At 37.4% G+C, this 26,421-nt stretch overlaps 2 protein-coding genes across 2 annotated transcripts in view; one reads left to right on the top strand and one right to left on the bottom strand.

The window, feature by feature from the left end:
* The window catches only part of LOC140160961 (PDZ domain-containing protein 8-like), an 84,529-nt gene extending 70,424 nt beyond the window's left edge, over positions 1 to 14,105 (bottom strand). Inside the window, 1 exon segment of the mRNA XM_072184308.1 lies at positions 13,943 to 14,105. The gene's annotated coding sequence lies outside the window, so the exon portion shown is untranslated.
* A 69-nt stretch (positions 14,106 to 14,174) lies between these two features.
* LOC140160962 (protein FRG1-like) lies at positions 14,175 to 26,168 on the top strand. The gene is made up of 8 exons (XM_072184309.1): positions 14,175 to 14,327; positions 17,386 to 17,465; positions 18,624 to 18,749; positions 20,172 to 20,347; positions 21,070 to 21,174; positions 22,859 to 22,950; positions 24,055 to 24,165; positions 25,270 to 26,168. The coding sequence occupies exons 1-8, from the start codon at positions 14,263 to 14,265 to the stop codon at positions 25,304 to 25,306; spliced, it is 792 nt and encodes a 263-aa protein (XP_072040410.1). The 5' UTR covers positions 14,175 to 14,262; the 3' UTR covers positions 25,307 to 26,168.
* The last annotated feature ends 253 nt before the right edge of the window (positions 26,169 to 26,421 follow it).

Here is a 26,421-nt window from a genome sequence, read left to right as displayed (position 1 = left end):
GATATACAAAATGTATCTCATTATTCATTATTTGTGCATTATGTAGTACACTATGCCATGTATGTATACACACATTTGCAGCTGTAATTGTGATTCTCTGTGATTATATTATTCTTATGTTTGCTTTTTCCAATAAAAAATATAATGACAAAAAAAAAAAAAAAAAAAAAAATTGAAGCCTCCGAAACAAATGAAGCCTCTGAAACAACAATGAGGTTAATTATCATCTATGCATATATATCTAAATTGGTGTGTTCCATATTGAATTGTTACATGATATGTGCAGAATGTCATAAATTTAAAAATTTTTTGATATTATGGTTAATGTTTGAAAAATATACTGATACCCAAGAAAGCCCGTTTCGGAGGCTTAACAAATGGGTGAAAAAATTACCATGTGATAAATCTACAATATCTGCCGCATAGAATCATTGATTCAATACACACAAGAAAATAACAGCTTAGATGATCCCAACAGTGTTGTTTTCAAAAAAACTACTTCTGCAATGTATTGTTTAGCCATTGTTAACATGAAGCCTCCGAAATAAAAAAAAAATGACTTGCTGTGATAATTTAATTTTTACTGAAATTCAATACTTAGAAGCAAAGCATGAAAATTGGTAAATGATATTTTTTACCTATTTTTTCATGTCAACTTGTAGTAGTTAGCCAAATATTTTACTTTTATGATCACCTGTGTTGTTTTAAACTGAAGCCTCCGAAACACAAATCGCTTGAATTGCCAATTCTAAAAAATAACTCCAATTTCTGTGAAACTTAGCTGGGAGGTTCCTTTCATCAAGTAGTATTTGTACATGAAGTTAGACATTCAAAATTATTTTAGGAACCCAATTAAAACTTGAAAAATATGTTTAAGGTTGGGAAATTTCCATTGCAAATGACCCTTGATGTTAAAAATTGTCAAAACTGCAATTACAAACATAGCAAAACATGATATAAAATTTAACTTATATCTGTTGACTTACTTTGGAATGGGATTTCACATGTATTCCAGCTTCCATGTCATAATTTTCTGAGCTTATGTAAAATACATTTTTTTTTTTTTTTTAACCAAAATGTTATGGAAATGTCAAATTTTTTATCAGAAATCAAAAGGTTTAAGCCTTGAAACATTATTTTACTGGAATTTAAGTTGCTTATGCATGATCTCAGTAAACAAAAACATATTTAAGTGGTTTGAAATTTTGACCCTAAAAATCAAAAGTTACACCCTTTACTGTGAAAAAGACCATATACATGTGTATTAGTGCACACATAATTAAGAGTGATAATTCACTCTCCTTATGTAACGGAAAATATAGAGAAGTAAGAAGTTAACAGCTCAATAACAAACAAACAAAAATGAAGTGTATTATGACAGGTCAATTACGTTGCACTTATAATCCTTTTATCCATTGAAACTTCCAGGTCACTTACACACCTGAGATCTTGAATTGTATGCACCAGAAGTGGAAGTAAGATTAAACAAATTCCTTCTTGGGACAGAAGAAGTCCCATTTGGTGTATTCAGAATCTCCTTCGATTTAGCGGAAAAGTAGCATTTTCAGCTACGTAAATGATTGGTTTCAAAGTGTCCTTTTTTTAGAACACTTACACTTATCTATAGCTCACACTTAGAACACTCTCATAAGTCTGCCACAAAGTCTCTTGCTTTGAACTGTCCTTTAAAGGATGTCTCCGGAAATCACAACATTATGCCTTATGTTACAAAAATAACTATCAAGCTCAAATCACATGGTTTTATACCTTAGAAACACTTCTTAAAATGAAATGAACTAGTCATGCATGTGTCTGTCCCAACAAAAGTTCACATCGTTTTGACCAAAAAATGCATACATTGGATTGGAATTATTAAATTAATTGAAACATTGATTTTACTACTTATTCTTGAAATGAAATCTTAAAAATATGCTTGAAAGATCTTAAGGAGGTTGCATTTTCCTGTCATAGAACAGAAATCACTAATTAGATTAATGGCCGGAAAGTAACATCCCAACACCCGGTTCCACTCAGAGGCACACATGCTGATACTTTGAAAATGTATTTTATACATGTACTTGAAAGCAAATGTGTACAGCATCAAAAGTCCTTATAATAGGGATGATCAATGAACCATCAACTTGATTAGAACACTCCCATAGACATTTATTTATATTTACCGTACTGACGCGAGTATAGTACCACCCCGTTTTTGGGTGAACATTTTTCAAAATTGGGGGTGGGACTATACTCAATTTCAACAAAAAAAAATGAATGCATTTTGAAATCATTAATAGAGTATGACATGAATACAAATTATCAATTTTCATATTAAAAATAACAAAACATCTTGAATTTTTTTTTTTTTTTTTTTTTAGGTCAACCATGAATGATCCTAGCATTTAGGTCTAGGTCCTGGGACACTCCAAAGCCAAAAAAATATAAAAATAAAAAATTTTTATTTTTTTTATTTCTGAAATTTTACGAAAATTTGGGGGTGGGACTTTACTCGAAGGTGGGACTATACTCGTGTCAGTACGGTATTTATTTTTATTTATAACATTCGGCAAAACGCCAGGCTAAACCCAATATTGACAAGCAATAAATTGAAGGGATGCCTATACATGAATAACATCAAAAACAAACAAAGAGAATAAATAAAAACACAAAAAGGTACCAAAACATGCCAAACAGACAAAAGAGGCAAGAGGAAATAGCTGGGAAAATACACAAAGATACTGGCTACAAGAGGTGGGATTGGACAGCCAATTTGAAGGCCTGAAGGGATGTGGACTTGACGATGGCTTCCGGAGGTAATTCCAAAGCGAGGAGCATATGGATAAAATGATCTCTTAGAAAGAGTCAGGCGGCAAAAAGGGGGATCAACAGCACATGCAGGGAGCTCAACTGTGCACTGCTTGCACAGACATATCTAAATTGAGCTCATTCTTTTATTTTTCATAATTTTTCTGTAAAAATTAGGGATGTTAATGCCAATTATGTTTGGTAACTATCCTGCAAATTACAGCAACATAACTTATTTGGTTTTTCTGTAAGTGTGAGTCAAAATTGGTCCATCGCCACAGTGCGCTTAATTGCCAGTGGCCAAGTACAGCACTGCTCAGAATGGCACAAAATATTCAGATCAATAAGATCAGGTGAAAACCTTGACCTACTGAGCTGTAATTTGGCAGAGTTGCCATTATTACCTCTATCATATTCATACCCTCTGTAAAAAGGTTAAAAAAATGGACAAGTAGATCTTGAGTTAAAAATTAAATCACCAGCTTACCTTTGGAATTTCCATACACCTTCCGAGTCATGTTAAAAATAGACACCTTTCTTAACATAAATGTGAAGTTTCATGCTCATTTGATGTATTTTTCACCTGATCTCAACCCTAAACATTTTCTTATAATATTTATACCATCTATACTGACCTGCTACTATACACGCACAGGAGCTGTACTTTTAAAATACACGCCTAATCAATAATGAGTCTTTCACTCCATTGTTTTATACTGTGCTCCCTGTAGCATTATGGAGTGACCAGGTCCTAGAGTGTGATGGTTTTGTAGCAGATGACAGTGTTCATTCAAGCCTATCAAGGTCAGTTATTAGCCACTTGCTGAATGGCTGGGCATTATCAGCTATCAAAGAGATACCTTATGCAGCTGCCAATCACAGTAGAGGTTAATCATTTTGTTAAAACCCCAGAAGTGATATCAGGACAAAGCTGTGCATGTTGGTACTTGATTGTTTGGATTCCTATGTTGAAAATCCCTTGTAGTAGTATTTTTCTTATGTGCAGTGTACAATGTATATTGTTGTGGAAAAAAAGTTCTCCTGGACTTTTGATTTTGTGCCATTTCGGCCATTTTGGATGATTTTTGACAAATGTTTTCTAAAAGCATGATTTCAGTGCCTCGGTTTGAAGAAATAATTTATGCTATTGACTAGTAAAGTGCCATTTCATAAGAAACCCCTTTGATACTTTCACAATATGCTTGTTTCATGTTTGCATATATGGTCAATTCCAGCGAAAGCGGACAAAATTCTCTCTATGTTAACTTTCCACTTTAAAATGTCATTAATAAAGGAAATCACGTTATTGATGGAGCATATCATGTCACGTCCAATGTGCTCTCTTTGTGCATATAGGCCTTTACTAGCAAGTCATACCAGGGGACAAGTTATGATAGCTTAAATGAATTGGCGTTACCCACTAATTCAAAGATAAAGCACCATATATGTCATTGAATGTCCTTCAATCAAAATGAAATTATTACCGTTAGAAAGACGTTTGCATGATCTATCATCATATGTAAAGCGATTGAATTCCACCAAAGTTTGTGGACTCTAGAGGCCATTAAGTCAATTTGGCTAATAATTTTGTTACCCGCGTATCAAAAATAAAATGATCGTTCTGAAAAATGTTAAGTGAATATGCCATAAATGACTATATCATGAAACGAAGTTTCGTTCTACAATTCTGAGGTCCAAGTGATTATTTTATGCAAATACCTTTTACCCATAAAATTCCATAAAATCAAATTTGACGTTACCCACGTATCAACTGTTACCCACGAGTCCAGCAAATATAATTGCCATAACTTAAATTAACATTTAATGACTTTGGACACTGAATTTAGTTTGACAAGCGCTTAAAATTGTAAATCGTAAAAATCGTTCACCGCTTTAAAAAAGAATCTCTGACGGTTTAAACTTTTGTTACCCACGAATCCCGAATAGATGCTAACCTTGAAAAATAAGGAGATTGTTTATTTTAAGTTTAAATCAGCACATATTCAAGCCATGGGTATGCTATAATTTTGACAGTACTTACAGTTTATACCCCTAAGAAACGCAAACCCCAAACGGTACTATAGTACTTATAGCTTTACCCACTTAATTGGCGTTACCCACGAATCCAAGGATTTACTCGTAAATTATATGTTTCTTATGCATCTTAACATTTTGAAAACATGCGAAATAGGTTCCAAAACAGTCCTGTTTAATAGCGTCCTCTTGAAGGTATACTGAAGCTGCATCATGAAGTTTTGATTGATTATCCTAAATTACCATTTTTGGGTAAATGCAATTGGTTAGAGAAACGGGAATCATTAAAACACAATGGAGGAATAACCGTATGGTGGTTTCCAACCTTCTGTAATATTTTCTATTTTGCCGCTTACCAATACATACCTTTAAATATGTGTTACCCACGAACATTTTGGTTACCCACGAATCCCTACTTAAATTATAGTTAACAACGTATTGATAGTGTTTTAGTTCATAGGAACTGTCAAACACGAGTTAATAGAATATTGCTGCATGAAAATATGGAATGATTTTACTAAAATAATAATATAAAACTGTTTGCTCTGTCTATTTGAATTTGGTAACTTCATTATTCTCAAAATTTTTATACCCAAAATGCCATAATGATCCATTCTAAATATTCCATGTAGTCTGTATTTTGATTAAAATTCATTTTAGTGCCATTGCAGCCTGAATTATTGACATAGGAAAAGTATTTTTAATTTTATTAAAAAAATTAATAGGAATTGCTATTTTCAAGACGCTGTTACCCACGAATCCATCAGAGATCCTCATCCTGCGACGAGATACAAACTCTAACTTTATATTTATATGAAGCATTTATTCTAATCTTTCAAATAATACAGTAATGTTAAATGACAGCCACTTTGGAAAGAGTTCAAGAATTGACACAATCTTAACTGTACACCTGGTTCTTTCTTAAAATTTGTAATAACCAAAATATTTCTTTGTAGATATATGTAATAAAATTCTATTTTACGTTTAAAGTCTTCACCGATTTCTAGTGTATATGAGTCACACATAAAATATTGAAAGATATAAAAAGAAAGTGAAATTTTATGGCGTACAACAGGTGAAAAATGCTTGAATTAAATGGGTAACATGCATATGCGCATTTAACACTTTATTTGGTCTAGCAAGAAAAGTTATTTTTCAATCCGATGGCACTTCCACCTGATGATTCACTAGACATGATCGTCTCATTTGATAAGTCTAGAATTGAAAAGGAAAACATTTTCAAAATGGCCCCCAGAGAGGATTTTGGCCCGCTTTGGCTGGAATTGACCATATATATTTAAACTAAAGAAATATAAAATGTAAATATATGCTTATACCAATTTTGCTCCCATTGCTATTTTTGGACTTTGTCAATTTATTTCATTCCAATGACCGGTCAGAATGGGAAACTTTGAAAATTCAAAATTCGAAACGTTTTTGACCGATTTTGACCATTTTTAACTGAATGTTAAAACCACCAAAATACTTCTGCTGATGAGTTCTTTCCAGAAAACAATCTTTTGTAGCAATAGGGGCAACATGAAATTTTGATGGTCATCCCTACTTATAATAAACTAGATCTCGCGGTTCTCGGATTGGGCGGTTCTCGTGATAGGCCTATCTCTAATTACCCAACGCCCGGTTAATACTTGTCCTGACCGTTCAAACTACTATACGATATACGTCTCTCAATGATTAAGACACAACTATCAACTCTGTTTTGTAGCTGTGACGCTTACTTCGGAACCTATAATAGTACTTATAATCTGAAAACCCATCGTTCGCCTCTTCCAAACCCTGTCCTGCAACCACATCCGAGGACCCCAAAATAACCCGAAATTTTAGTAGTGTCTGGATGTAGGCCGTCAATTCAATCGGGAGAAATGTGAACGCAAACGGGTTACATAGGCCTTACCATAACTGATGATTTTGATGTTATAATCATGTCTTTCAAAATAGGCCTATTGGTCCGATGAGATGCACCTGTTAGTCACTGTAATGCTTTCCGATGCTCGCACTGCGCGCGCCCGTCGGTACTCCGTGCACTACGCGATAGCGCACCGCGTACACGCGATACGCACCGCGAGCTCAGCACGCGTTAGCGAGCCACTCGCACGCGATAGCGCGCGGACAGAGGACAGACACGCCATAATTAGTATTAAGATAACTATCATGAACAAATGACATTATGTCGCAGTGGACGGAAAGTAACGTCCCAACATGTGTGAAATTAGCCATACGTCCAGTATGTCTCATTGTTGCCAAAAGTAGTTAGTAGGCCTACAGATCTAATACTTCCAAGAAAGTAAAAAGTTTGGATGACGGTACACTGAGACATTTGAAATTCTGACCTTCATGTCAGACAGTAGGTCACTTTTACATAGAAATGCCCATACATAGTAAAACTGGAAAGTCTGTACGGTAATATCTGTAAAAGCTAATATTTTTCTGCACATATTTTCGTGCATTTTCATGTCATGGAATGGACATATTGCGAGTTTTAGTAGATGACAAATCACATTGGCATTCACATGGTCATTGTTACATCATGCATTTACCCCGCATGGAGTTGTTGATAATACTATAGACTATAGTATTGTACTAAAACACCGATCACAAAGTAAACAAACACATCCAGCTGTGCAAGGGATGTGACCTTGACCTAGTTAGGCAAGCCTGAACTGCAGTGAATCACATGGTCATTTGACCATAGTCAGGGACACAAATGATTTGCACGGAAGAAAGCGGCACAGAGATTATGCAGAACTTGAACACATAAAAAATGATAAAACACATAGGAAGAAGAACTAAAATTGGCATGGCTAACATCTCATTTACTGAGTCTAAGTCACTAATTAAATTGACTGATACATGTACTTTAAAAAATACATTGTAGATATCAACATTATACATGTACTAAAAAAAACTAAACTAAATTAAATATTTAAAAAATAATACAATAAAAATCAATTTGCAATGCACATGTCACTTATTCGCCACTTGCACGGTTCCGCCATTATGCACTATATGCGGGGAGAGCCTCGAACTGGCAGCATACATGAAAGGAAGAATTACGTAACCTTACACAGAATGTTATATGACTGGTTCAATTCCCATTCATGTATGCTGCCAGTTCGAGGCTCTCCCCACATAGTGCATAATGGCGGAACTGCAAAGTGGCTAATTGCATGTTTTACTTTTTCCACAGTTGTTGGGTACACTATAACTAAAACAGTGCAAAACACATAAATGCAACAATTGAACATAAAAATTATTTAATTTGTGTACTTTGTGGAACATACTCTTTTCATGGCTGTGCATAGTAAGCAGCTGCAAGATGAGTTGTCAAGCTGAATTTATACTCGATCGCTGAAACACCACCAGGAAATCACCTGCACGTGGTTGTTAAGAACTGAGCTCGCTGACTGGTCCAAGTAGTTTTTTTTAACCACTCAGGTTAGACGTACTTCGCTTTTCGAGGTCGGATCTACATTACCCATGAAGGCCATCGCGTTCATTGATTGGCTTCACGATCGCGATAAATGGTTAATATACAACCAATGAACCAATCACAAAACGGGTTATGACATGGCACCCGTTAGAAATTTTGCACACGGCACATCCTGGTGCACTGCGGTGCCATGCTGCTTCGCTTTTCTGTAAAAACGAGTGAGTGGTATAAAGTCGGGGTAACAGCTGTGATTTATGAAGCATGTCTGACGTTTCTCTGTGAAATTTTCGATTCTCAGCAACAGGATTCCATGAAATTGACAATGTAAGTTATTCTGCAGGATCGGTAATAATTAATACCAGTATGTTTTATGTTATGAATAGTGCAAGTTGAACTTGAAGTTTAGGGAGTTTGTGGTTTCGTATACATGAACAGAAGTGTTCTCAGGAAGCTACTTGACGGGCCGTCCTCGAAGTACTTCGACTGCATATCGGGGTTTGGCGAATAGCAGGACACATCACACATGAAGTGTGATCAGGGGTATAGCATTAAGGCCCGTAAGTCGGGGGCTGTTTTCCCATGTTTTTCACTCCTGAGTTTGCAGAAAATCCAAATACATGGGGTGAAAATTAAATCTAGGGGGTGAAAAATATTATGCAGTGTAGTCAGGGGTAGGAGTAGAGGGTCAGAGTTCACCCCCAAGCTTGCACATTCCCAATATATGGACAGTGAAAAATTAATATTTGGTCGCATGTCATAAGTTGGGTACAATTTCCATTACATGGTCAAAAATGACAAAAAATTTATTTTTTGATATGTTGTACATATTGACAACCTCTAATAATTAACACCATTTTGAACCTTATCACATGCTTAATTTTTGAGATAATGCTGAATTACTAATTAATTAATACACAGGCGTCTATGTAAATCTCAATTTTCAAATGCGTTTTTCTCAAATCGGACCTCAATTACAAAAATGACTGTAAATTTTTTATTTTATGCAAGAATGTCATCAGATTTGGAGGATATGTTCTCAATACATTAATGATTCAAATGAACTATTTAAAATAACTGTACGTATAAAATTACATTGTGAAGGTCAATGACCTTTTTACAAGTAATTAGCGAGGCGGTTATTCTATTATTGAGGAAATGAACATCAAGAAGAGAAATGTACATAGCATATTGCTAAAAATACTGAAATTCAACTAGGATTTCATTAAAAATGAAAAAATGGTACATAAATACCCTTTAAGGTGGTACTACAGTAACTAGACACCTTGATAAATTTGTGACTATTTTTGCATTTTTCTCAAAAAATAATATCACACTGGTAGCAAAAGTTATGTATATTATAGGGTAAAGAATCCAGTTACTACACTGGAATTTCAGTGACTCAAGACAAGCGGTACTTTATTTATGATAAGAAAAGAGGTACCGCTAGAATGTACATCATTTCTTAACATAATATAATGAACCCCATGTCTTGAATCACTGAAATTTCAGTGAAGTAATTGGATTCCTTGCCCCTATATTAAATACACAACTTTAAACCAGTGTGTAGTTACTTTTTGAGAAAAATGCAAAATTAGTCACAAAATTGATCAGGGGGTGTAGTACCACCTTAAGTAGTCAGTAATTGTTTTAGTTACAAATTCAACATTCAAAGCTGTCAATACATCATACCCTCCCTAGATTTGAAAAAGTAACCAGTAGTTTTGACATGCTGACATGTGAATTTTCACATAGGCCCTATTGCACACTCCCGCATCCGCCTGCTCCACATCCGCCTGCTCCTCCACCCCTGGCATATTTCATTTCAACTGATGTAATTTTTTTACTGAATAATGTATAATTATATGCTTCAGTAGACTGAAAGAGTATAATATTAGGCTTAAAATGAGGTATCAACCACTGCTGTAGGATATGGGGTTATGGAAAGCCAATCAAATTTGTATCACAATTTTCAGAAAAGTGTAATCCCTCCACCCTTTTAACATGTATATACCCAACTTATGACATGCGACCATTTTTTAAATTTAGGGGGTCATTCACCCCCGATCGGGGTTAACGCTACCCCTGAGTGTGATGTGTCCAGACAGGATATAGCCGAATACGAAAGTCAGCGTAATAGTACGGCATGGCACTATATAGTAAAAATTCCAATTGAATGAACGCAGCTTTCAACTGCTGTACTCGATCCAACCGCGATCGTAATTTCGTATATCACATATTTCAAACTACAACGCGAGGGCACGACCTTGGATACAATGCTAACCAATCATGAGTGTGTTGGCATGGTTAGATTCGCATTCGCATTCGCGTTACTCACGCACAATCGCACATGCTTTGCCGATACTGTTGTTACTCTGCCTCTGGAGCACGTTTAGCAATTTAATCAAAGTCCAACTGCCGTTTTTGTACCTGTGCTGCAGCCATCGCCATTAACTTTGACTTTGTATATATTTTGATGTACTATTTACCGTTAAACTTTGTGCGACTATATTTTATTTATTTGTGCAAATTTAATGTTGTCGGGAGAGTGTTTTTGTGAACTCCCTTTACCTACCGTACTCTTCAAAATTTAAAAGGGAAGAGGTGCTCCTACACAAAAGGAGGAATTTCCAATAGGAAACGAAACGAAACGAAAAAGCTGGCGACTGGCGTACATCACGCAATGTACGCAAAAATTTGTCATGCTATAGAAAGCTGCGTTCATTCAATTGGAATTCCCACTATAGCTAGCCTAGTGCAGGGTCGGATCCAGGACTTTTTGATAAAGGGGGCGCCTTTTGGTCGACGACGAAAAAAATGTGTTCAAGGGGGTTACCCCCTCGAAAAACGGTTTTGGCCCATTGTTAGCTGTTCATGGCCGAATTGGTTCCTTTTTTTAAATTTCTTACAATTTTTGTATTTTTAAGTTACCGGCGCCCTTTGGCATTGCTAGTAAAAAAATAGAGGGGGCACGCGCCGACTGCGCCCCCCCCCCCCTAAATCCGCCCCTGTAGGCTGTACTGTAGATAGGTATAATACAAAAAAATTTGAACTTTTTTTGATTCTCATCAAAGTAATCTCATATTAAAGAGCTAAATGAAAGAAAACTGATGAGGCATAAATGAATGTCATACGACATGTGGTTGCGGAGATATGCTAATTTGAATGTCTCAATTTTTCAGCCAATTTCCTGTACAAACTTTTTGTGCATGCACATATTAAAATGCTTATAGGCCTATACTCTGCATTGTGAGTACACAAGTTTAAGAAACAAGCACTTGTCATTTACCGGTACTGACTGTAAATGTAATCCTAGATTGATTGAATTTGTATTGATGTGAACATAAGGGCCTGGATCATTTTCTTTGGAAGGGGGGATATACACGGGGTCGGGGTCCTTTTTTTGGAAAGAAAATAGGGGGTCATACAATTTTGATGACCAAAATGTAGGGAGTCTCAAGATGACCACAGATAGTGTGTTTATCTTATTCAAAAAGACTGAATACAATTTTAGCCTCATCATGGGGTACATAGGCCCTAAGGTGTATCAGTGGGTGGTGGGGAGGGGTCATAAAATTTTGTTGCGAAATAGGGGGACTTTTTGTAAATTTGGGAGCACCCTTCCGCAGAAAATGATATCCCCCTAATATACAAATGAACATGTATGAGTAACATTTTGTTTTATTTCTGTTTTCTGATGCAGATTCCAGCTTTGATAGAGGATGGTAACCAGGGACTGTCTTTTGGAATTTGCAGGAGAGCATTAAATTAAAGAGCAGTAGAGAGCGATTGCTCTCCCTCTCCTCAAAAGGCAGTCCCTGGGAAACCACAGAGAGGGCCAACATCATGCAAAAAATAAAGAAAAACTGAAATTTGTGTTCAAGTGTCTTATTTTGTTTTTGTTTTGTCATTGAAAAACTCACGGTTTTGATACTACCCACCCGAGTACACCTTTTCACTGATACAAGGGGGGGGGGGGGGTAATCAATTATTATAAGCACTAGCTGATGCATTCAGTCCCCCCCTCCCCAGGAAAATGTTTTTGAGCAGGCACCCTTTGGAGCACTGGTTGGCGATGCTCCCTATTCCGAAGACCATTGCGGAAACTCAAGGGCCAGTTCACTTGATCATCAGAATGGGGTCACTCCTGCTCAAGTATGAACCCCATTGCCCCCTTCCCCCAGCTTAAGTTTTGTCTTTGAGCAGGCACCCTTTGGAGCACTGGCTGGCGCATGCTCCCTATTCCGAAGATCATTGCGGAAACTCGGGGCCAGTTCACTTGACCATCAGAATGGGGTCACTCCTGCTCAAGTATGAACCCCCTGCCCCCTTCCCCCAGCTTAAGTTTTGTCTTTGAGCAGGCACCCTTTGGAGCACTGGCTGGCGCATGCTCCCTATTCAAGATCATTATGGAAACTCGAGGGCCAGTTCACTTGATCATCAGAATGGGGTCACTCCTGCTCAAGTATGAACCCCCTGCCCCTTCCCCCAGCTTAAGTTTTGTCTTTGAGCAGGCACCCTTTGGAGCACTGGCTGGCGATGCTCCCTATTCCGAAGATCATTGCGAAACTCGAGGGCCAGTTCACTTGATCATCAGAATGGGGTCACTCCTGCTCAAGTTACCCCCCATGACGTGGCGCATAGGAGTACGCCCCCCATCAATTTGAACATTTAGAAAATCAAATAGGAAAATGGCCAAAAAACGGCCTGTGTTCCCCCGGCCATCATACCCGATGTGCCCACCCCAGTCATCAGCATCTATCATAGCAAATATCTGCTAGCGCTATGCATGATGGGATAGGAATAGGAAAGGTCCAAATTTGCTTCTTCCCCCGACTCATAGTCGGCACAGAATGAGAATCTATCCCAGCATTCACAGCATGAGCCCATTCAATTAGTATACGCAAACCATGCCGGGTTAAACATGTTCACTCACTGGCAAAAGTCGCCGAATTCGTACTACACAGAGTCCCCAGTTCACTCACTTTTTGTGCAAGGCATCCATCAAATCTCATCAAACCAAACATTTTTATGTACAAAAAAATACCTTTATTCACCGCGTGCTCCATTTAACTTACCGCTCAATTCCGTTATTTAGATATTTGGAGAGTAATTTCCGAAAAAAATTAGATTGAAATCGTCACTTTCAAACCCACTAGAAAGTCGCCAAAATTTGCCGCGACCACGTGCGAATCATCTGACCTCTTCCGGGTTATGATCAAGTTTAACCTTTTGACTTGGCCTTGTAAGCTTTGGAACTGTTTCTAACTCGATCTAATTCCCCAAAAAATATTTTCAAAAACATCGCCGTAAAATTTACTACCGGTAATGAATTTCCAAAATGGCGCCGGGTGCGCGATTTCCCTATGCTGAGAGAGGCTGAATATTGCGCATGCTCAGGTAAGGAATGCTCACATACCTACTGTAGAATGTATGTAGTGTTCTTCTTTGACGTGCAGATGAGCCAACAAATGGCAAAGCAAAGCCAAAGGTTATTTCCACACACGTTTATATGCCACTAACAGTGTAATTTCATAAGCTTACAGAGCTGCTGGGTGTGCTACACGTCGAGCACTGCATGCATCATGATCACATCATCGCTTGCCTGCGAAAAAAAATCTGATAAAAAAAATAACCGGGGCTAATAGTTCTTACCTGTACAACTGACCAATTGATCGAAAATTATCTATGTGTCCCCTACGAATTCTGCTGATTTCAACTTGTGGTTATACACTATCGAAATCCACAATTTCTTGATGAATCACGTTTGATACTGACAAATTCCACATCGATCGGCAATTTTACGGTGTTACGGGCGCAGACATTTTGTTTTTTAATCATCTCGAAACACCTCGCGAGATAAGTGTCACTTTTCTGTTTCCTGATTGGTTGACGAAGCTGAAGATGTCACATGATCACTAATTGACCCACCTGATTTTCATCCCAGTGGTTTGTTTACCTTATTGGAGTTCATAATGGCTGAATATAATTATGTTAAAAGTGGCAAATTGAAGTTAAAGGGGAGCAGTCACAGTAAAAAGTAATCATTTATAAACGTGTACATATATCAAGCTTGTGCTCTTGGTGTTTAACCAGACACACATTGAAATTTTATTTTTAAGCTTACTGAGGCTGAGCTAATAAATAAAATAAGCTTATACTGTACTTAAAGTTAATTTTTATTACTCCGTAGTCCGGTACGCTGGTGGTGAATTGCGATCGCGTAGAAGTGACAAGGTCGCCTACTACGTGCGGCGCCAACGACCAATGGGTCAACCGCTTGTTGTCAAGTCGTTGATCAGCCAAAATGGCAATGAGCGTGATTGTTTATTTCTTCTGTGTGTACGCTCGTCTACGCTAGGCGCACAGCTCGGACCACGGAAGTAATAAAAAATTAACTTTAGACAATAATAACTGCGCACCATCTATTTTGAGGTCATTGTGTGAAATCGGAGGGTTTTGTTTGGGCTGAGGTATTTTTCCTCGGGAGCGGTAGCGGTAGCATGTGTTATTTAATCTTGTTGGTTGCTTGATGCAGTAGACGGTGAGATGCAGTGTCACGAACCCCTCACAGAAATATCCTGCGCCTCCTCGAGCCACTTCCGGTCCTGCCGGGAGTTTAAGAGGCGAGCGTGCTAGCGTATAGACCAAAAGAGGACTTCCCCGTCAGGTCTATAACACTAACGCACTAGGTATCCTAGGTGAATTCAAATTTGCCATCAAACTGCATCATTTTATATATCAAATTAAAGCCCTTGAGTAAACAAAGCCAAAACTGAAAACCATTTTTTCATAGCACTTTCCGTAGCAAAGTTACATCTTGTCAAAGATTGACTTTCATCAAAAAGTTTCAGCTAGCAAAATTCCCCAAAACGACATTTCGGGGGTGTTTCTAAATCTTAATTTCATTATGATAACAGCTTTTTTTAATGGAACTGCTATCCAAATCCCTCTAAAATTCCATGTGCGAGTGACTTATCACCATAAAAAATCATATATTTGGGTCAAGTGAAGTATAGAAAACATATTTATGTACGCTTCCTTCTTCTAACAGTTGTTTTAAATTTCTATGTAAATATGCATTGACATTGTCGGCGAATTTGACTGACTAGCAAACGTGTTAACTAAGGTTTGCCTGGGTTACCTATAACTTATACCTCAGTGACATGCTCCCCCTCCTCGTAAGGCGTGTCCTCGCGCCTTGCTTCCTCTGTTTAAACTGGTCGTCCTTGATACAAGGCATACTGCCAGACTGGTCGCCCTCGATACAAGGCATACTCGCCAGCCATTTTTATGAACGCCTAACCCTTTCCGATGGGTGATCCCCTGGTGTTAAGAAACACCAGGGACCACCGCTGCCACCATTTATGTCACGAACCCCTCACGGAAATATCCTGCGCGCCTCGAGCCACTTCCGCCCTGCCGGACTCGAACCCACGACCCTGGGTTTAAGAGGCGAGCGCGCTAGCGTATAGACCAAAAGAGGACTTCCTCGTCAGGTCTATAACACTAACGCACTTATACCTCCGTGACAGTAGTTTGTCACTGCTGACTTGAAAAAGTAGTAATGTTGTTGATATTAACGATGTGTTCCGGGAGCGAGTTCCAGTCATTTATGGTGTGTGGAAAATATGATTGTAGATAGAAGTCACTTCTGCCGGTTGGTTTGATATATAGGCCTACTATTTAAACGACTTGATGAACGGCGTGATGAGGCCGGTTGTAGGAACGATCTTGCCGGGATGGCTACCTGACCCTGACAAATCTTCTGGAGCATAGTTAGTCTTGCTTCAGTCTTGTAGTGGATCCCATCCCAAGTTGGAGAGCATTGATGTTACACTGCTGGTCTTTCTATAGTCCTTGTAGACAAAACGGGCGCCTCTGCGCTGGATTCAATTTTATCCACTAGGTCTCCAACATGAGGGTCCCACACCGTCGAGCAATACTCGAGGTGGGGACGAACAAGGGCTTTGAAGGCTGATGAAGCTTTCAAGTCACGGGTACAGGAATGTAGATAGCATCTGATGAAACCCAAAACCTTGTTGGCCTTGGCAGTAGTTTTATTGATATGATTGGTCCATCTAAGATCGTGGGAAAGCTCTACCCCTAGGTACGTGTGAGTGTTGGTCTCTTAGGTCCGTATGCACAAAAGAGTTAGACCGGGTCTAAAGTTAGACCTGGTCTAAGTAGAATTTAGTACCAGGAGAAAGGACATTTTCCTTTACATTTTCTTAAGTTAATTTGTATTATTTTTAAACTATGCACTTAAATCTTTAGAATTTGCTAGCTACTCTAGGAAGGAAATTAGAGTAAAGGGCTATTCCTACTGGAACTAAATTCCACTTAGACCAGGTCTAACTTTAGACTCGGTCTAACTCTTTTGTGCATACGGACCTTGGAGTGTTCTGTTGCTAAGTTTGTATTTAATATGTTGTTTGGGTGTTTTGGAACTAGTGACTTTGAGATTGAAACATTTGTCAGTGTTGAATGACATCTGCCAGTTGTCTTGCCATTTGGTGAGTGTGTCAAGGTCGTGTTGTAAGGTCTGTGCATCAGAGTCATTTTTGATAGTGTGGTACATGACGAGTCATCTCACTTAACAGTCTGACTGTTGATGGTGCAAAGTTATTATTGTCATTCATTACCGTCGTATCTGATATTCTAAACAAATCAATCAATATCTTGTGATTGGATCGCACTTGCTGCGTATATTAATGAGGTTATGAATTATTCTTAAATTCATGTGTTCATGTGTTGCATAGGATAATTGATTTGTTATTGTATTATAAAATTGAACTGTATTTTAAGATAAGAACATTATTACCAGTGGCCTACTGTAATCAGCCATGCTATATATATGTACGGTACTGAATTCCGATGTGCGCCATAACTCGTTTTGTGATTGGTTGCATAAACCATTTTCCGCAATCGTAAGCCAATCAATGAACACGGTAGCTGTAGCCTATAGTACAATTGGACAAAATATAAATTTGATATCGGCCTAAAATTATGTGTACAAATAAACTCTGCAATACACTGCCTAAGTCATGATATGCATGGTATCTCTAGTGTAATTGCACATTTCTTATTTTTTGTAGGTCCAAGAAGCATAAAAGAAAGAGAAAGAATGAAGAAGACTCTTCAGCAGATGGGAGATTGGCAGATGCTGCTGAGCATGGTTGGTACAGTCATTTGATCCAAAGACAGAATTTTGACAGAAAAATAGGCCCTAGTGTTTCTAATATACCGTATCATGCAAAGTTATAATTTATGTTCATGGCATACTCTTTAAATGATTCCAAAATGCATTAAATTTGTATCCATTTTTTACGTTTATGAAAGGGTTAGTGTAAACGTTGACACGTCCCATACAATTTCTGCCAGAGCAGAACGGCAGTTGTTTACATTTTGAGAGTGTACACAGCGTAAACACGTGGAAGTGGGGTTCTGATTGGCTGATTCAATCATCTGACAATCATAATAACAGGTGCTGTAATCTGATTGGCTGATTAAGCATCAAAACCTTGGTCGGCACAAGTTGTTTTATATTTGAGGGTCAAATTTGGGTATAGATTGGACGACGGGTGGTTTCTGATTTCTGGCTAAGACTCTGTGTGTATCTTCTTTGCAAAAGCCTTTCACGTTGCTAGAAAAGCATGAAAAAACAAAAATGCAGTTTTTGTACTGTTTATGCTTCAAGACAGATTCTTGTTTTGGGAGCAAGATGGTGGATCCATGCAAAGAAACAATGCAGTTTGATTGCCAGTCATAGGCCTTTAGGTACAAATTATTGGGAGCAGAAGACACCAAATTGGTGTTTTATGACCTTTAACATTCATTTGTGGCAAGTGACATCTTCACGCCAACTGACGCCAAGTATCCTTGACAGGTTTGACTCTGCTTCAGTGGTAATGAAAGAATTCAAAAGATAACCTCTGGCCCAATAAACCCAAGCTATTGTCTTAAACTGCTCCTCAGAGGATGTATCAAGAACTCAGTCCTCAAATGATAGTAATAAAATGACCAATAGATAAATGAGTAACTATCATTGAAGACTGAATTCCACAGTCTAGTTGATATTGCAGAGTTTCATCAGTATTACCATTTTAAAATTTACAATATCTCTATTCACTATAGTCCATCTATCTGCCTCCAGTCACCGGCACTAGCTTTGAAGTTTGACCGTGTGTTCTATGTTAGCTTTGTGTTACTTGGTGAATGTACATACTTGTACGCGCACAATCAAAGTTACCGTACATGTAGTGCCAGTGACTGGAGGTAGATATATGGACTATAACAGTTTTGACGTAACATTTTCTAAAATTTCTGTTTGTAGGTGGATGGTGGGAGGTGTCACAGATCGAGGATATCAAAGGAGACATAGCCATAGAAATGGGGCCTAATATGTACATATCTGCACTTGACACTGGACTCTTCAGGCTGGGTCTACCACATAAATCAGGTAAGGGCTCCTATTGAAATTCCCTTACACAGGAAGGTGTGCGCCATCCTGCAGCTTTCCTGTGCTAGCCTTCTTTGTTAAAATCCTGGGCAGGGTGTATCACTGATGCATATAATCCATCCGCTTTATGGCCGAGCTTTCTTTCTGTGTGAAAACGTGGTAGGGTATTTCAATACTAGCCCTAATAAAAGATTAATATTGTCCTATGTAAATAGTCAGTTTCAGTATCTCATATTTGCCTGTGCCAGAACACATAGCAGTTTATAGTATAAGAAAGTTTTAACTTGCGTCTCACGATTTTTATATTCAGAGCTGTGGTAGCCTGTGGCTTGCATCCACAAGCCTTCGGAGCCACTGGTTAGCATAGCAGTTTGTTTTAACCTTTGGTTAGTCACAAGTAGATCTACTATGCTCAACTTTTTCCCAAAAGTAAAGCCCGGTTCAAACCTGTGCTATCCCATGTATTTGGAGGTAAACAGGTTTTCCTAGATTAGACAAAGACTTAAGGAGTACTACACCCCTGCCCAATTGAATTTTGTGCATATTTTTGCATTTGTCTCAAAAATTTTAGCGCATTGGTGACAAGTAAGATATGTATATTATAGGGACAAAGACAACAACTATTGTACTGGAAATTTTATTTCAGCACAGACAACAGTTGTGGAGTTACAGTCAAAAATGAGGGAAAACCAATATTTGATCAATAAATCAATAACTACTTGCCTTGATTTGCTGAATTTGTCAGTGCAGTAGTTGTAGTCCTTGCCCCTATAATATACATATCTTACTTGTTACCAATGCGCTATAATTTTTGAGAAAAATGCAAAAATAGGCACAAAATTGGCCAGGGGTGTAGTACCCCCTTAAGCATGGGGAGAATGTATGATGCGCAAAAAACGCTGAAATTTGCGCATTTTGGGTATAATCACGCATTATAGGTCCAGCCCTGAATTTTCCCAAATTAACCATTTTCAAGTACTCATTTTCAAAAAAAGTTTTCATTACATGTAAAATCAAAGAATCCATGATGATCTACAACACAATCCATGTTAAAAAAGTATAGAAAATAGACTCACTAAAAATTGCAAGAAAATATAGAAGAAAAAAAAGTTTTAAAAAATTTAGATATTGCAAATTCAAACTTTTTGGGGAGAAAAATCACACATTTTGGAAACAAATGTGCAAATTGTATAAATTATGAATTTTCAAAAACTAGCGAGTGTATTTTGCTCTAAAAATTCATGCATTTTCCCTATGCTCAAAAGTGTCGTACCAATTCTTGCTACAAGTGCCACACAAATTCCTTGGTTCCAAAGAGATATGTCAGGGAAAAAAAAGGTAGAAAGGTATCTACAGGATACTGTGAAACTCTAAAACACAAGAAAGAGAAGTAAATAATTTTTCTTTAAACTTTCTTATCAGCATCAGAAGGTCCATTCCCATCGGAGCAGATCACTGCTGTTCCTGTGTCGGAGACCAAGATTGCACTCAAAACAGGTTATGGCAAGTATATGTCTGTAGACGCAGTAGACAAGAAGGTGTTAGGCAGATCAGATGCTATAGGACCGAGAGAACAATGGGAACCAGTGTTCCAAGAAGTAAGTGCTTCTTTTCTCATCGTCATAACTATTTTAGTCTGTCTGGAATTGAAACTGTGAATGATAAACTTCATGCTAAACTTGAGGCCAAAATAAAATTCCAAAAACTGACAAGATTGTTCACTACATCTAAAATTATGCTGGTTTCATACTTTCCTGTCGCTTGCCGCTCTGACAACGATTTTACTTCACTGCGCAGTCGCACCAGAAATGCTAGCGGTGACCAGCGGCAAGCCGATATATCGATCACTCCACCGCTTTACCCAAACGGTGGCATCGCTAGGAGTTCAATTCAAGTCAACTCGGGAGCAGTGCTGCTCTGACGTATGAGAACAAGATACGATTTTTGGTGATGCTGAGCAGCAACATTGGCTTTCATAGTCATGCCGCTAAACGGTGTGCTGCTAGAAAAATGCAAGCGGCATGATGAAGCATCACACTGCTCAGCTGCAAGCAGCAGAAAGTATGAAACCAGCATTAGTCAGCATTGAAGTGTAAGTTTGAAACAAAAACTTACTTTGTAGTGATAATGATGCACATAGCATGTGATTTTCTTTGAAATCCAAAAACAACACCAAAGTCGATGAGCTTTATTCGGCTGTGTTGTTTTATCTAATAATGACCTGTGATATGGAGTGTTTCTCTACATGATCAGAAAGGTGTATTGCAATCATGTTACATAATAATCACCCCTATTTGGATGTAACTTTTTCCCTTTTCAGGGTAAGACAGCGCTTCTAGCATGCAATAGCTGCTTCATTTCATGTAATGATGATGGGGATATAGTGGCTACAAGTACCAAAGCTGGTGTAGAAGAAATGATCAGGGTAAGATTACAAACCTGCGTAAGAAAAAATATGTTGGGATTTCATCTTGATGTTAAGGCCAAGAAAAAAATTATTCTATTGTCCTTTCCTGACCAACCCATCAAAAAAGGTGTGACTCAAACTTTAACCCCGTGAGAACCTCCTGCCGATTGGCCAAAATGAACATTGTGTCCAAACTAGTTTAAAGCCTAGTTATTCCAAGTTATCAACCAATCGGAATGCTGTTAGATGACCATTAGTGTCCAGGGTTGAGCGCTAGTCGCCAATGCGACTAAAATGGTTGGACCGTACAGCACTGGCCTGATGGGTAGTGTATTACAAGACACAGAGGAGAGAGATAGAATCACATTTTTTCTGTGTCTAGACTTGGGCTCTAATTTATCTTTTTATTGATTTCATCCCAATATTTATTAGCTTGAAAACTTTACATCACATCCCTCCTCTTCATGATTGGATCATTGCATCCCTCCTTTAGAAAGTGATTGGCTGAAACTTAAGTATGGGATCTCCCATGCTATGCTATTATCAGAGACTGAATTGAAAAGACTAGTTTGCCTCTGACAATCAGCTCCCCACAGCCCATGTTTGGTTAGTAGCATGTTAAAGGAAGGTTGGTTCATCTGGTACCTTCATCGGAGAAAGACTAATATTCCACCACCAAGAGCTGCTTTTTATCACACATCACTCACGCTGTACATATTTTATGCTGCTATTTTTGAAGTTGCGTTCCTAATCCTGTGTACATGCATGTTATACTTACCGAGGAAGAAGAAGAAATTACAGAAAATGGTGAAAAATGACAGTGTTTTTTGCAAAGCAAATAGCAGCTTTTTTAGGCATTATTGACATGGTGCCTTCAAGAAAGAAAGTTTTCAATTTTTAAGACCTAACTTTTGCGATGTATAGTTTGTATGTTTGAAGGTGTGAAATTAATCATAGGGCATGCTGTTTACTGTGGCATATCAAAATTTCAGTCATCTCAACAACCCGTAGACAAATCGCTTCTGAGTTCGATTGACAGATGCTAACTAGTATATTTATCTCCGGCTCCGATTATAGTGCAGCACTGGTATGAAATGGAATTGCTGTTTTAAAAACAGTGATCTGACAGGCTCATAAGTGGCATGATCACAAATACATAATGGATATGAATTTTTGAGACACAATATTTATGCACATAAATAATTTCCTTTATGAGTTTATAATTCAGAAAATATCAAAATAGGGTGTATAATAAGGCCAAAAAAATAAATTGTTTGGTTGTCCTTCCAAGACAAAATTTTGGAGGGTCGGAAGGTCAATCCTTTTTTTTTCATTGGCTGTTCCTACATTTCAAAAAGGCTAGTATTGACAAATGCTTGATTATTTTATGGTAAAAAAAATTGTGTGTTTTTGGACTGAATTAAATGGAAATACTTCTTGTTTTTAATCAAATATGCGTTTAATAAATAAAATCAGTGAATAACAACTATAAAATATCCTTGATACTGTTCAAATTTAAGGTTTCTTCTAAAAAAGTGATAGAAAAAAAAACCTGACCCAAGATTTCCAATTTTTTTGGTTGGTCTCGGAGGGCAACCAAACATTTTTTATTGGCCTAAATCATGCATTTTATTTTCAGTTTGTATTTACTACTGGATCATATCAATGATATTGTATCAATGATTTGATTTGTATTTTTCAGATCAGGTCATGCGCACCATTAGTTAAGAAGGTAAAAGATGATAGACCCAAAGAAGATAAAGGGAACCTGGAAGATTGTGAGGTGTCATATGTGTAAGTATTAATAAAAAGGTAAAGGAGTGGGGTGTGCAAGTTAAGTATGGGTAGGGGTGTGCTGCTGAGAATTTTAAAGTGGGCTCATCAATATACCAATTTTTCTAGAAATTTAGACCCATAGATATACCAAAAGTCATCAAAGTTTTGGCCAAATTTAGGGAACAAACCAAAAGATTGATGACGTCCTATAAACGAAACTAGTTTCGTTTAGGAGAGGGGGTAAAAATACTCGATTACGTTTGTACACAAACATCGATCTGAAGAATGTGTCATTATTATTATTGTGTTAAAATTTTCAACATTTCATTATTACGTTTCTGGCTGGGAGGGAGGGGGTTGGCTGAGAAACGAAACTAGTTATGTTTATAGGACATCATTGATCTTTTGGTTTGTTCCCTTAGCAACTTTTATAGTTTTAGATTTTTAAAAAATAGCTACAATGATGTTAAATTTGGAATTTCTGAAAAATCAAGAAAAATTGGTCTAGAAAAAGGGGTCATTGAAAGTCCTTAAATGCAACCAATGTTTACGGCACACCCTCATTGGTTATTTGCACTGAATAACCACTTGCTGGAAGTGGGAAATTCTTCCTCATAATTGATATGACGTGTTACTTAACATCATCAAACTCATTTCACTTTTTTAGTCCCCCGCCAAAAATTGGTGAAGAGGGTGACAATGCAAGTTTAAACTTATTAGGTTATTCTTATTTTGTTGTTGTTAATTTACAGACATTTGTTTTGTTAGCAGCATTACAGTGCATCTCAAAATATGTGTGATTGATTGATTGATTGATTGATTGATTTTATTCGTGTTATGAGCAAAAGTAATCCATTGCCCTTTGTGCCTGAAAAACTGCTTGACTATATATAAAAACTGCTTGACTTTATATATAAAAACTGCTTGAGTAATGAGTATATATATAAAAACTGATTGACTATGTATAAAAACTGCTTGACTATATATAAAAACTGCTTGACTATATGTATAAAAACTGCTTGATTATGTCATTTATTTTGAAGAAATAAGCACACAGAAGTGTTTATTTTGCCTCAAAGTGTGTATGAATTCTATTTTTTATTTATATATATCCATTAACAGTAAAAAGTTCCAGAGTTTCCAGGATCGTAGATTAAAAGTGAATGAGGGTGACAGAGGAGAGCTGAAAAAGGCCAGAGAGAAGGGAAAGCTACATGAGTCATTACTTGACAGGTCAGTATAGTAACATAGGATTGTATGTATATGGATCCTGGGAGGGGTACTCAAGTTTTGTTTTGGCTAGGGGTATGCTACTGAAAATTGAAAGGGATCCATCCATATACTAATATTGGTTTAAAAAAAGGGAAAATAGTGAAAGTTTACCCTATGTAACATTAAATATTATATACCTCATCTAAATATTATATACCTCATCTAAAGATTCCCACCATCTGATTGGTTAAAGTGGCGGGTATGCCCATAAAAGTAACAATTTCCCGGGCGTAGTTCTGCATGTGCTTTGTTCCCAGCGTAAAATGATTTTACGCACGCGATAATGTTTTCCCGCGCTATAATTACGCGGAAATTGCAGATTGTAATATGTGCTGTTCGCATTGAAATATTAATTTCTCTTTCCAAAATCGATGCTTTTAACCAAACAGATGACAAGAATCTTAAGATTTGGTATATAAAACAAATATCGACTGCTTTTTATTTGGGGAATGGTTAAAATTATAGACCCACAGTGATCTCAAAACCATGACTATGCCCCTCGGCTACGCCACAGGCATAGTCATGGTTTTGAGATCACCTTGGGCCTATAGTTTTAACCATGCCCCTCATAGTAGTCAATATTTGTATACTATGTCTCTGCATTATATCATCATAGTGCCAAAACACCTTTTACAGTGTGTGAAGGGAGCAGCGTTTAGGTCTTTGCCTTTGGTTTGAGAGGTCCCAGGTTCAATTCCCCACAGGACCAAAAAACACAAGCAAGTTATCCGCTCTCCCTGTGGCTTATCTGGTAAAGGCATGGCAGATGATGACCCATGATATAAGACCTTGTTACAGTCAGTTCCAATCAGGGTAATAAGCCCTAATATTGGCTACACTTGCCTGTCCTGTAAAAATGCCCCGACCAACTATATAAGGCGACCCCCTTCACCATGTCACTTGTGCCTGGCCGAAGTTAAGTCAGCGTTATCTCCTAGATTTTAGCTGTGAATGCATTGACATACAAACAAAAAAGTTATAAAAAGTTAAGTTTAAAAAAAATAATAATTTCACTGTAAAATACCACATTATAGATATATTTTGATTTTCATGTGTCTTTTACAGGAGAGAAAAGATGAAAGCTGACAGATATTGCAAGTGAAATAGCCAAATAGCAAGAAAGAGGATGTTCCATATGATCTGTGCTACCAGTTTGTGGAACACTGTGGCTGCATGGGTTGGAATCTACACCTCAAGCCTACAGGGATGTGTGCAGTTCCTATCTAGACAGAAAAGAAAACACCTGTTTAATGAATTCAGTTAGACCATAGAAATTAAGGACATTATATTTTATCTTTGCATCGGAACATCACTGTTTGAAGGACAAAAGTCTGTTTTTATATATTGCATGATATCCGTCTGTTATGCGGATAAACATTGATCAGTGCTGATCACTGATTTCCACAGGGTCCCTGATATTTTAAGCTGTAAAAAGTAGACATAATGTAAATAAGCATCAACCTGTGTTCATGAGTGAATTACAATGTCAATAGCAACCAACATTCAAAAGTCCACTGACTATCCATATTGTGGACTTCAGTCCTGCAGTTTACCATTCTATTTAAATGCTATATGAGCCATACTTATGCCTCAACTGGGAAAGACTATGTGTTGTTGTTCAATCTGTTGCACTGTTGTACACACTGGAGATGGAGATTGAAAACTCGACACACTATAGTCCTTGAATGCACTCGAAAGACCAGTTTTTTAACAGAGAACGGCTGTCTTTAAAACCAAACTTGTATACATGTGTGTTTAGGTGTGTTGATTTGTATTTATTTATGAACTATTGACCCTTTGCATGGTCTTCTCAAAACACACACCTTTCAAACGCATGCACATTTTTAGAAAAGTGCAAACCAAAAAAATGCACTTTTGCAGGGAGGAGGTCATTTTGTAAGCAAGATGAGGATCTGCGTAAAGGGTTAGTTAATATTTTTAATAAATCTTTGTTTGGTCTCAAAGTTGGGTTGATCATATGTAATTATTTTGTGTAAGCTAATCCTAAACCCTATCCCTAATCTAACCCTAACACTGATTTTGTGTGTAATTCCATGTAGGAAGAACCCAAAGTGGACATCACTTATATACATATACATTTGCAGATACAATCTTAGAATGAAGCAATTTATTTGTAAGCTATTACAAACGACTATATAAGTAAATAGATCTCGGAAACTGGAGGTATGAGAATAATTATTTCAGTGCAATGTGTGT

The sequence above is a fragment of the Amphiura filiformis genome, chromosome 9 (assembly GCF_039555335.1).
Source record: "Amphiura filiformis chromosome 9, Afil_fr2py, whole genome shotgun sequence".
In the NCBI taxonomy this organism is placed as follows: domain Eukaryota; kingdom Metazoa; phylum Echinodermata; class Ophiuroidea; order Amphilepidida; family Amphiuridae; genus Amphiura; species Amphiura filiformis.
This window is presented reverse-complemented; position numbering and strand designations above follow the sequence as displayed.